The sequence below is a fragment of the Rosa rugosa genome, chromosome 4 (genome assembly GCF_958449725.1).
Source record: "Rosa rugosa chromosome 4, drRosRugo1.1, whole genome shotgun sequence".
NCBI lineage: Eukaryota > Viridiplantae > Streptophyta > Magnoliopsida > Rosales > Rosaceae > Rosa > Rosa rugosa.
The window spans coordinates 24,289,232-24,302,441 of NC_084823.1; the positions used below are offsets into that span (position 1 = coordinate 24,289,232).

Sequence of the window (13,210 nt, forward strand, 5' to 3'; positions counted from 1 at the left end):
GTGAAGAAGGAGGTTATCAAACTCCTTGATTGTGGCGTCATATACCCTATCTCAGACTCCAAATGGGTTTCACGAGTTCAAGTTGTGCCAAAGAAATCTGGAATAACTGTTGTGAAGAATGCAGAGAATGAGTTGGTACCTCAGAGAACTGTGACTGGACATCGAGTTTGCATAGACTACAGGAAGCTCAACGCCACTACTAGGAAGGATCACTTCCCTTTGCCATTCATTGATCAAATGCTTGAGAGGTTAGCTGGCCATGAGTTCTATTGCTTCTTGGATGGGTATTCTGGTTACAACCAAATCGCCATAGCTAATGAGGATCAAGAGAAAACGACCTTCACTTGTCCTTTTGGAACGTTTGCCTACAGAAGAATGCCATTCAGACTATGCAACGCCCCAGGTACGTTTCAAAGGTGCATGGTAAGTATCTTTTCTGATTTTATTGAGAAAATTATTGAAGTTTTTATGGATGACTTTTCTGTCTTTGGTAAAGATTTCGAAAATTGCTTAAGTAACTTAGAATTGATACTTGAACGTTGTGAAGAAACTAACCTTGTTTTAAATTGGGAAAAATGTCATTTTATGGTTAAACAAGGAATAGTTTTAGGGCATATTGTTTCAAAACGTGGAATTGAAGTAGATAAAGCTAAAGTAGATCTTGTTAGATACTTACCAAACCCCACAAGTGTGAGGGAGGTCCGTTCTTTTCTTGGACATGCAGGTTTCTACAGGCGCTTTATCAAGGACTTTTCCAGGATTTCTACGCCCTTATGTCGTCTACTTCAAAAGGAGGTGGCTTTTGAGTTCAATGAGGATTGCAAGAAGGCATTCAACATTTTGAAGGAGCTTCTAACGTCTGCACCAATTATGCTGCCCCCAGATTGGTCTCTTCCCTTTGAGATCATGTGTGACGCCTCTGACTATGCCATTGGGGCCGTGCTAGGCCAAAGGAAGGACAAGAAGCCTTATGCCATCTACTATGCGTCAAGGACACTCAATGATGCTCAACTCAATTACTCTACAACTGAAAAAGAACTTTTAGCTGTTGTTTTTGCCTTAGAAAAATTTCGATCTTATTTGTTGGGTACTAAAGTTATTATTTACTCTGATCATGCAGCTTTAAGGTACCTAATGTCAAAGAAGGAGGCAAAACCTAGGCTAATTCGTTGGATACTCTTGCTTCAAGAATTTGATGTGGAGATCAAGGATAAGAAGGGCTCTGACAACGTTATAGCTGACCACTTGAGCAGACTTGTGAGTGAGGAGGACGCCATACCCATAGTGGAGATGTTTCCGGATGAACAACTCTTCGGAATCCAGGTAAGTGAGCCTTGGTATGCAGATATTGTTAATTATTTGGTGTCTCAAACGTTCCCTAATAACATGTCAAGTGCTCAACGTGATAGGTTTAAGTTTTTAGCTAGACAATATGTTTGGGATGATCCTTACTTGTGGAAATATTGTTCAGATAAATTGATAAGGAGATGTGTGCCTAATAATGAACAAAAAGCTATACTTGAGTTTAGTCATGCTAAGCAATGTGGTGGTCACTTTGGCTCTGATAGAACTGCTAGGAAGGTGTTGGAATGTGGTTTTTATTGGCCTACTATATTTAAAGATGCATATGAATTTTGTATGACATGTGATAGATGCCAAAGAACCGGTAATTTAGGACCTAAAGATCAAATGCCTTTAACTCCTGTAATAGTGGTCGAAATTTTTGATGTTTGGGGTATAGATTTTATGGGTCCTTTTCCTTCATCTAATGGTTTTCTTTATATTCTCTTAGCGGTTGATTATGTTTCTAAGTGGGTGGAAGCGAAAGCCAACAGGACTAATGATTCTAAAGTTGTTGCAGAGTTTATAAAGTCTAACATTTTTAGTAGGTTTGGCATGCCTAGAGCAATCATTAGTGATGGAGGTTCTAACTTTTGCAACAAGACCATTGAAGCTTTGCTTAGGAAGTATCACGTCACTCATAAGGTTTCAACACCTTATCATCCTCAAACAAGTGGACTGATACGCTTAAAGCAAGCGCATAATTTAACCCTGAAATGTCATTAGTAGTATAAGTAAATAGGGATCGTTCTATTCCGGGGATTGAGGGTACACCTGTCATTGTTAAACAATTAAACAATTAAAATTAAAACAAAGTATAATATTCATAAAGATATTCACAATTATAAACATTGTACACGAAAAAGGGGGTTTTTGATTTTGGTTTTTCCGAAAATAAACTAAGTTAACAAAACAATTAAAATGCAAAAACATAAAAATAAAGATGGAATGAGAGAACAAAGATCAAAAACCGAAACATATGATTAAAATCGATTCAAACCCTAATATTGTTCATCTAAGTCATGAGAAAGGAGTTGATCATGTGAAATGTTAGAAAGCAAACAATTTCCCATATTTTACTTTTCAATGCTAATTAATCTAAGTGAAAGCACAAAGACTAATCCTATCAAACATGCATTCAAGCCCTAGAAAGCTAGTCAATCATGACATGTTCAACGCAATAAACACCTAGAAAGGCTATCAACTCAAGTGTGCAACTTAGTATGGAAAAGTCCACCTAATTGAAATTCTCTTTAATTAAATTCGGTTTTTGTACAAAACCTTTACTACTTTTCGATTCAAGAACACAAAACCAAAAAGTTGATTCATGTTCTTAAATTGTAGCACCATTCATATCAAAACCCTAAGTGTTTGCAACCACATAAGATTAAAACACAAAAGTTATCTATAATGCAAATTTAATTAAACAAACCCACATAAGCAACTTTCGAAGAACAATAATATAATCTGAAAATTCTCATTCAACCATAAAATTCCAGAAATTAATTATTCATTCAAACATATATGTCAACTAGAGCAAAACCAACGAAATCAAAGCAAAGGTTATAAAGGAGAATCAGATTACAACGTGAGATGGAGATGGTAATGAACGATTGATGTGGTGGTCTCTTGAATCTCGAAAGCAAGCTTCAAGGATGGTGGTGGATGATGATGCTCACGGCAATTCTTCTTCTCCCTTGGCCTTGCTTGAACTCGTGGCTTGCTCTAGAGGATGGAAGAACTCATGGCTATTCTAGAGAACTTTTCTGATTTTTTCTAAAGTGTAAATTGTATGGAAGAGAGGATCCTAGACGTTGAGAATGAGAGGGATTATATAGGGGACGGCTTTCTTGGTCTCCAAGCCGTGTGAATCACATAGAATTAATCTGAAAATGCCACATAATTTCCTCCAATGCTTGCTTGCCACATAAGCCCTATGATGTCATCCAACCAATCATAAAACTCCAATGTTTATTCCCTAAATAATCTTGCCGAAATATATAGAGATATTTTCTGATTTCCTTCACCAATTTCGGTAACAATATATTTAGAGAATATAGGGGACGAATCTAGACTCCTTTGAGAGCTTTTTGTGTTCAACACATATTCTCTTTCCTTTAAAATCTCCCTAAGAAATCTCCATCGAAATCTTTTCTTATTTTCTGATTTTTCTCACGGCAAACTCCTTGTTTCTCTCTTGATTTTCACGGCAAACTCTCCTAGGGTTTGTTCCATGCGTCACAAACCCTAGTTGCATGGGCTTTTAGTGGGCTTTGATCCAATTGCCGAAAATCCACAAAGTCTTGAGAATTCTTGGGCCTTGTTGCTTCAACTTCAAGCCTTGTCACCTTCCAACGTCAAGACACTTCATTTTTCCATTTCTTCTTCATAGTAACGTTGGAAACTTCATTGGTAAGCTTTCCTCCTTTTCGCAGGGTTTCCTGGTTGAAGCAGGAAAACTTCTTTTCTTCATTTCTGCTCATTTCTATGGCTCATTGTTCCTCATTTTTGCTCCCCTTGACTTTCGCAAGCTCCTCTTTCCATTCGTGAGTTCATTTCCACTTTTTAGCTCGGAGGTCCTGAAAATAGAAACTAATAAGAAAAATAGAAACTTTCCTAAAATGAAAAATGGCAACTTTCCTAAACTGAAAATGGGAAACTTTCTAAAAATGAAAAATAGAAACTACCGAAAATGGAAACTTACTAAAAATGATAAATAGAAACTACAAAAATAGAAACTTTCTACAAATAGGAACTTTCCCAATCAAAGAATGGAAACTTTCCTAAACAGAGTTTTATTAAGGAAATAACGCATGAAATGTAGGGAAAGGCAAGTAAAACGTCGTATTAAAATGCTCCTATCAGATTCCCCCACACTTAGCTTTTGCTAGTCCCTTAGCAAAATCACACTAAGACACACACTAAGACTCAACGAAAATTTAAAGACCTCTACAAATATAATGACTCTATTGCCCTTCAACTTTTTGTCTCAGCAATCTCTTACTTTCACAACACCAAGATTAGCACTCAACCAAGAATTAATGTTTAAGCATTCGAGAGTTAATTAAAACATATAATCCACACATACATAAGTAGGACTTGGTTGTAACAATGGTGATGGGTTTAAGCTTAGCATGCTTCAGACAAGTATGATTCAAATCTCACAAGTATATCCACTCTTTCTTCTCTCAGATCATGGCAATGCTTAAAAGCTTATAAACACTCAAGTATGTGAGAGAACATATTTTAAGGGAATCAAATAGCTCACATATATAAGAAACGAAAAGCACTTTGTGAATATAATTTCTTTCAAAAGATCTCATGAAGGATACCAACTACTTGCACGAATGGACTGCCATAGGTTCAACTCTTGTAACTCATCTCCACATCAAGGGCTGTCCCATCTTAAGGATCAAGAAGGTCTTCTCAAAGGTTGTAATGGGGCCAAGGCTCAAGGTTTAAAGAAATGAAAGGTAAGGATTTATCAAAATGTCCTAAAAACCTAGCAGAGCTCATATAAATGTAGAGACCTCGAAATATTCCACCAAGGCATTGCAAAAACGTCACTTTCCCCTAGAGGTAACATAGAAGGGCCAAATGTCTTCATGTTGGGCCCAATCTTCAATGTAAACTTCCCTTGAACTCTAGTGAAATGGACAAAGGCCAAATTTTTCTGTAGTGGGCCTTCAATTTAAAGTAAACTCCGAAATCACTAAGTATGGGGGACTAAATCCATAAACATTTCTTTCTTTTCTTTTCTAGCCGTATACATTTTTTTCTTTTCATTTTTCACGGCTTTCTCACAATTTTTTTCTTTCCATGGACAAGTCTACCCCCACACTTGAACTTTCACCTCTTCTCAATCTTCATCCTTAGCGCCAAACCCATGTAGTATGTCTCAAAAGATAGCTCCACTAAGTTCTTAGAACAAAGGGTAAGATTGTAACTATACTAAGCTTCATGGTTAAGGATATTAAGGGTGATGAATGAAAAGGCTTAATGTAAGCTCAAAGGGTCTTATCTAGGGGAGTCCCACGACGGGCACAAATAGGGACACAAGTTTATATGGCAATGGTGGTAATTCCTAGGGTGCCTCTATCCCTTCCAGAATCAGGGCCATGTATTGATATACGTCTCAACAAGCACAAGAGCGAATTCTAGCATTCTCTAGTCCATTAAACTTAATCTATGGCAAGCAATCAATCAATATGAAAGAATAATGAGATCATCAAAACATCGCCAAGAAATTAAGAATATATTTTTCATTTTCACTCCAAGAAAAAGGGACATGGCTCAAATATCTCACATAGGCTTTATGAATCAAAACTCATCTTAACATGCTCATATTCTGTACCAAGGTCACGAGATCCATATCCACTACACATGCATACATTTTTAATATATCTCAATTAACCAAAGAATACCATGTTAAAATCATCTCAATGTTGTGATCCTCTTTTAGCCATAATTTCAGAGATATAGAATCATCCTAGACAGTTGAAAGGCATCCTATGACTCAAAACAAAAAACAAAAGCAACGAAATTTTTTTTGTTTTCTGACATTTTTTGATTTTTTTTGTATTTTTCAATATATGACTCAAAATAAAAGACTCAAATATATAAATCCCTTCCCCCACACTTAAATATTGCATTGTCCTCAATGTAATCAATTATAAGCATGCAATGAAACACTTAAGCAATAAGAGATGGAATTTACGAAAATAAAGACTCAAAGAAAAACAAAAGATACAAAATAAAAGAAATAGGGAAGAAGAAGCAAATCTGCGTTGAAGACTCCTCCACAGCTACTTCTGAATTGGGTTGCCTCCCAAGCAGCGCTTAATGTTTATAGTCTTTCAGCCTAGACTTGTACCTCCATTTAATCCTCTGGTTATGGGGCGTTTTAGAGGGGTACAGCCTCCAAATCATGTTCCACAAACGCAATAATATAGGGCTTCATTTACACAAGTTAGTAAATTACAAAATACAAGAAAAACAAGTCAATAATTTATACAAGAAAAACGTCACTATTCACAATGTAACAAAAGAGACTTACAAAGTTTGTACAAGTAAGAGAAGTATAAAACAAACCAATTTACATGTGAAGGTTTTGTACAAGTATTTTATTTTTACATGTAAATGTCATAAATATAGTTAATAACTCAATTGATTCCAAGTTGTAAGTCGAGCCAAATAGAAACCACTACTATTGGTGAGCTACGATATAGGGATAGTCGCTTAGACATAAGTCACTTTCCTTTGTTTCAGAAGGCCAGATAGCCAGATTAAGAGGTAAGTGAGAGGAAGGACTCATTTTGGTGATACTACGGAGGCTACTCCCTCATTGAGGTTTACGCCCCTATTGGCTACTTCCACATTGTGGTTTACGCACAGTCTATAGTATCTCTGAGATCCAATTTGAACCCATCACCCAGGGTCTCAACCTAAGACACCATCTGTAATGCCCCTTACTCAGCTTGGAAATTAACTCATGTGTTAAACTGTTCTCCAAGTGCTAATAAAGGCCGCCCTCAACCTCATAAGACCTTAGAAAGGTACGAATGAAGGGTTAAGGCCAATATTAACAAAAGGGCCCTTGTCTACTCATACGATTTTACACACTCACAACAATTAAGTATTTAATAAAATTCATAACTCCATTTTTTATTTTCTTTAATTCTATTTCTTTACAAATATAATTAGACAAAACTTTCACACAAAACACAAGTACAAAACGTCACTATTCACATTTAATTAATATTATTATTATTTTTTTTTTTCTTTTTCTTTTTCTCTTTTAATTGACAAATATTTTCAACACTTAGGTACGGGAACAGGGAATCTCGGAGTGCAATGGGCTGTAACAGCTCCCTTTCCAAGATTATGTTTAATCCATATACCTTAATGTATCACAACATATTTCTTACATTTTCTTTTGTCATAAATATTATTGATATCAATTCTAATTCCAAGCGGTAAATCAAGTGGACGTGCGGCCCAAGTATAATCATCTAGACACTAAGTCCCTCCTACATCCTTTGGGCAACCTTACTGAAATGGCCAGGTAGGGGAGGACGAACACAAGAGGTAGGATCCATTTTGGCATAGGCTACTCCCACATAGTGGTTTACGCCCATTTGTAGCACTTCTGAATCCAGAACCCGTTATGAACGTTGTCCCCTTCCTAGACACCATCTCACATAGGCTATACTTACTTGGATATAAAAGGTCCTAAGTGTGAAGACAGTTCAATGAATGTTAATAAAGGCCACCCTCAACCTTAAGGGACCTGAACTAGGTACCAATAAGGGGTTTAGGCCAATATTAATAAACACGACTTCACCTATTCCTTCTTTAATTTACAACTTGATAGGAGCATTTTAATGCGACGTTTTAACTGTTATTTCCTCATATTTACTTAGTTATTTCCTTAAATAAATCCTTCTTGATTAGGAAAGTTTCCATCTTTAGAAAGTTTCTATTTTTAGTAATTTTAATAAAAGTTTCTATTTTCTAGGTACATTGGAATAAATGACAAGGAAATAAAGCTGAAATGAAGAAATGGAGTTTTCCTGGTCCGACTAGGAATCCCAGTCAACGCAGGAATCCTGATGATGCTAGGAAACCTGAAGGCATTAGGAGACCACATGGCTTGAAGATGACGTGGGAGATATTATGGGAGATTAAATCTGATTTTTGCATGGGAAATCATGGAGATTACGTTGAGAAAATCAAGGGAGAATTTCAAGGGATTGTGCAACAAGAAAAGGCTCAAAACAAGTCCAGATTCGTTCCTTAATTCCCTCAAGATATGTTGGCTGAAATTAGAGAATAAAATCTGCAATTTTAATGTGAAAATCAGGAGAAAATCAAGGGGAGGATGTTAAGGATAAAGCCATGGAGAGATTTAAGGGAGAAAAGGTCCAAAATGAGTCCGGATACATTGTCTAGGTTCATGCCTAGATATTTGGCCGAAAATTAAGAGAAAAATCAGAAATAATCTTGGGAAAATCAGCAACAATATATTAGGGATTGATTTTGGAGGTTTTTGATTGGTTGGATGACACACAGAGCTGACGTGGCGCTACGTGATTGGTCGAAGCTGTGTGGCAAAGCTTGGTCGTTCCCCTATATAAACCCCCCTATGCTAGACGTTTAAGACACACCTTTCATTCAGAAAATCCTCCATAACGTCATAAGCTCTCTCTCTCTCTCCATTCTCTAGTTGCAAAGTTCTGCGTTTTCAAGCAAGGAGAGGAAGAAGAAGAAGGAGCCGTGAAGATCACATCCTCCATCATCCAACTTGAAGGCTTGCTTCCAAGATTCAAGATCCAACCATCTAGCTCTCCATCTCCATCTCCACTCACGGTGTAATTCGTTCCTTTTCCTTGTAACCTTTTTGGTTTCCTTGTAACCTTTTTGGTTTCCTTGTTTGATTTCGTATGAACTTGTTTCTAGTTAACCTAACGTTTAGGGCGAAGTTTAAGCCCAATTTCTATGTTTAAATAAAGTTTTTTAATTCTATAATTGTGATTCGAAGTTGCTTATGTGAGTTTGTTTAATTAAATTTGCTTTATAGATAACTTTTGTATTTTAATCTTATGTGGTTGCAAACACTTAGGGTTTCGATATAATTGGTGCTAGGTTTAAGAACATGAAATTGACTTTTCGTTTTGTGTAAACTTGAATCAAAGTAGTAAAGGTTTTGAGCAAAGATCGAATTTAATTAACGAGAATTGCAATTAGGTGGACTTTTCCATACTAAGTTGTACACTGATAGGAGCATTTTAAAGTGGTATTTTAATAGTTAATTCCTCACATTTTGCTTAGTTAATTCCTTAACGAATCGATTTTTAACTCAATTTCTATTTTCTTAGGTACATTGGAGTAAATGATGGTCAAATGAGCATTAGGTCCACACTTACCTATAAATGGTGGAGAAAAATGGAAATGTACTAGAATGTCAATTTTACACATTTTCCTACTCCGGCTAGGAGAAACCAAGCCAAGCAAGGAAGAAGGAGCGGCCGCCGGACCAAATGAACTTCAAATGAGCTGAAACTTTCCAGATCCATTCTACACATCCTATGAAGAGTGCCAGAGCTATAATTGAGTGGAAGGCCTTCAAACAGTCAGCCCAATTTCCTGCAGAAGCAAAACTGGAAAACTGGACCTGTAAGAGGTCCAGCAGCATTTCCAGCCCAAAGGCATGGAAATAAATTCTGAAATTTTACCAAAATGATCTACACTCATGGTAGATCATTTCATATGAAGAAGTCACGAGCCAAAACTGAATTCCTGTTGGAGAAATAATTGAAGGAATAAAAGGGCAGAAACTGACCTAAAGCAGCTCAACACCACATGTTCAAGTTTCCTACCCACATGAAGAAAGCTAGATGCTTTTCTCTTTTTCCTTGGATATATTTTTCTGCTCCAATAGATCATCATCACTTCCATACTTCTGCACCTTCATGCCTTGCTTTCATTTCATCATTACTCCATCTTTTCCATATTTTACAAACCACTTTCATTATTTTTCTTCCATTTATCATTTCACTCTTCTTTTTCTTCCCTATATAAACACCTTCTCCTCTCACTCTAAGTACATTCCTTCATCCATTTCATCTTCTTTGTCTCTCCATTTCCATTCCATTTTTCTCTCCATTCTCTAGTTGCAAAATTCTGCGTTTTCAAGTAAGAAGAAGAAGAAGAAGAAGGAGCTGGGAATATCATATCCTCCATCGTCCACCTTGAAGGCTTGCTTCCAAGATTCAAGATTTCAACGTTTCAAGCACTCCATCTCCATCTCCAACTCACGGTGTAATTCATTCTTTTTCCTTATTTAATTTCGTAGGAATTTGTTTCTAGTTAACAATAACATTAAGGGCAAAGTTTAAGCCCAATTTCTATGTTTGAATAAAAATTGTGATTTCTTTATGTTGATTTTTATGTTGCTTATGTGAGATTGCTTAATTGATTTTGGATTATGGAAAACTTTTATATGTACGTGTTCTTTGATGGCCAACTTAGGATATATGCATGTAATTGGTGCTAGATTTAAGTAGTAAAGGCTTTGGACAAAAGTCGAAATCAATTAAGGAGGATTGCAAATAGATGGACTTTTTCATACTAGGTTGTGCACTTTGGTTGACATCATTTCTTTGTTCTTCATGCATTGAATGTGTTCTTGATTAGCTAGTTTTCTAGACTATGATTGCATGTTCAATAGGTTTAATTTAAGTGCTTTCACTTAGATTAAATATTCAAGGAAAGTAAAATATGGGAAATCATTTGCTTTGAATGTTTCACATGGTCAACTTATTTCTCATGACATAGATAATCAACTATAGGAATTGTTGATACGCTCGAAGCAAGCGCATAATTTAACCCTGAAATGTCATTAGTAGTATAGAATAAATAGGGATCGTTCTATTCCGGGGATTGAGGGTACACCTGTCATTGTCAAACAATTAAACAATTAAAATTAAAACAAAGTATAATATTCACACACATATACACTATTTACGAAAAAGGGGGGTATTTTTGATTTTGGTTTTCTTCGAAAATTAAACTAAGTTAACAAAACAATTAAAATGCTAAAACATAAAAATACAAATGGAATGCAAGAACAAAGATCAAAATCGAAACATATGATTAAAATTAATTCAAGTTCATCATTGTTCATCATAGTCATGCAAGAGGAATTGATCATGTGAAACGTTCAAAGCAAACAATTTTCCCATATTTTACTTTCAACGCTAATTAATCTAAGTGAAAGCACATAGACTAATCCTATCAAACATGCATTCAAGCCCTAGAAAGCTAGTCAATCATACATGTCTAACGCATTAAGCATCTAGAAAGGCTATCAATTCAAATGTGCAACTTAGTATGAAAAAGTCCACCTAATTGCAATCTTCTTTGATTAAATTCGGTTTTTGTACAAAACCTTTACTACTTATTGATTCAAGAACACAAAACCAAAAAGTTGATTCATGTTCTTAAATTCGTAGCACCAATTATATAAAAACCCTAGGTGTTTGCAACCACATAAGATTAAAATACAAAAGTTATCTATCATGCAAATTTAATCAAACACTCACACATAAGCAACCATAAATCGCAAAACATGAATCTGAAAATTAACAATTAATCATAGAATTTCAGAATTCGAAAATTGTTCAAACACATGTGTCAACTAGGGCATAACCAACGAAAATTACAAAGCAAAGGTTACAAGGAGAATCGGATTACACCAAGATGGAGATGGGGTGAATGGTCTCTTGAATTTCGAAAGCAATCTTCAAGGATGGTGATGGATGATGTGCACGGCTTGTCCTCTTCTTCCTTGGCCTTGCTTGAACTTCGTGGTTGCCCTAGAGGATGGAGAAGAGCACGGCTAGGCTAGAGAGTTTTCTGAATTTTTCTCAAAGTGTAAATTGTATGGGGAGAGGAACCCTTGACGTTGAGAAGAGGGGAGACTATATAGGGAACGGCAACTTGGTCTCCAAGGCCGTGCAAAACCCTAGAGAAACTCACGGCAACAATGTCTAACTCCACATAATTTCCTCCAATAGAATCTTGCCAAATAAGCCCTATGACATGTATCAACCAATCACATAATTTTCTAGAATATTTCCCTTGATTTTCTTGCCGAAATACCATGATAATATTCTGATTTTATCTCTTGAAATTCGGCAACAACTCCTTTAGAGAATTTAGGAATGTATCTAGACTTCCTTTGAGAGCTCTTTGTGTTCAACACATATTCTCTTCCCTTAAAAGTCTCCCAATAAAATCTCCACGAAATCTTCTTATTATTTTCTGATTTTGACGGCAAGACTCCTTCTTTCTCTCTTGCTTTGGACGGCAAACCTTTCTAGGGTTTCTTCCATGCGTCACAAACCCTAATTGCTTGGGCCTTGATGGGCCTTGATCCATTTTGCCGAAAATTCAAAGTATTCTTGGGCTTCGTTGCTTCATCTTCAAGCCTTCTTATTTTCCAACGCAAAACACTTCATTTCTTTCATTTCTTTTCATAGTTGCGTTGGAAACTTCATTGGTAAGCTCTCCTCCAGTTCGCAGGATTTCCTGGTTGCACTAGGAAAGCTTGTTTCTTCATTTCTGCTCAAATGTGTGGTTCAATGTTCTTCATTTTTGTTCCCCTTGACGTTCGCAAGCTCCTCTTTCCACTCGTGTGCTCATTTCCACTTTTTAGCTCGGAGGTCCTGAAAATAGAAACTAGTATGAGAAATAGAAACTTTCCTAATTTGAAAAATAGAAACTTACTAAAAAAATGAAAAATAGAAAGTTACTAAAAATGAAAAATAGAAACTTGCCAGAAATGAGAAATGAAAACTACAAGAATAGAAACTTTCTAAAAATGGAAAATAGAAACTAAGAAAAATGGAAACTTTCTACAAATAGGAACTTTCCCAATCAAAGAATGGAAACTTTCCTAAACAGAGTTTTACTAAGGAAATGGCGCAAGAAATGTAAGGAAATGCAGTTAAAACGTCGCATTAAAATGCTCCTATCAAATTCCCCCACACTTAGCTTTTGCTAGTCCCTTAGCAAAATCAAACAAAGACACACACTAAGACTCAACGAAAATTAAAGACTCAAACAAACAAAGACTCTATTGCCCTTCAACTATTTGTCTCAGCAATCTCTTACTTTCACAACACCAAGATTAGCACTTCACCAAGAATCAATGTTTAGGCATTCGAGAGTTAATTAAAACACATAATTCACATATACACAAGTAGGACTTGGTTGGAACAATGGTGATGGTTTCTGTTAAGCATGCTTCAAACAAGTTTGATTCAGTTCCTCACAAGGTATATCCACTCTTTCTTTTCTCAGATCA

The 13,210-nt window shown here is 36.0% G+C and overlaps 1 protein-coding gene across 1 annotated transcript in view; it reads left to right on the top strand.

Moving 5' to 3' along the window:
- The window catches only part of LOC133744533 (uncharacterized), a 67,002-nt gene that overhangs the window by 25,989 nt on the left and 27,803 nt on the right, over window positions 1–13,210 (top strand). Inside the window, exon 5 of the mRNA XM_062172628.1 lies at window positions 279–1,924. Within this exon, the coding sequence (XP_062028612.1) occupies window positions 279–1,924 (1,646 nt within the window). The remainder of the gene's footprint in view (window positions 1–278; window positions 1,925–13,210) is intronic.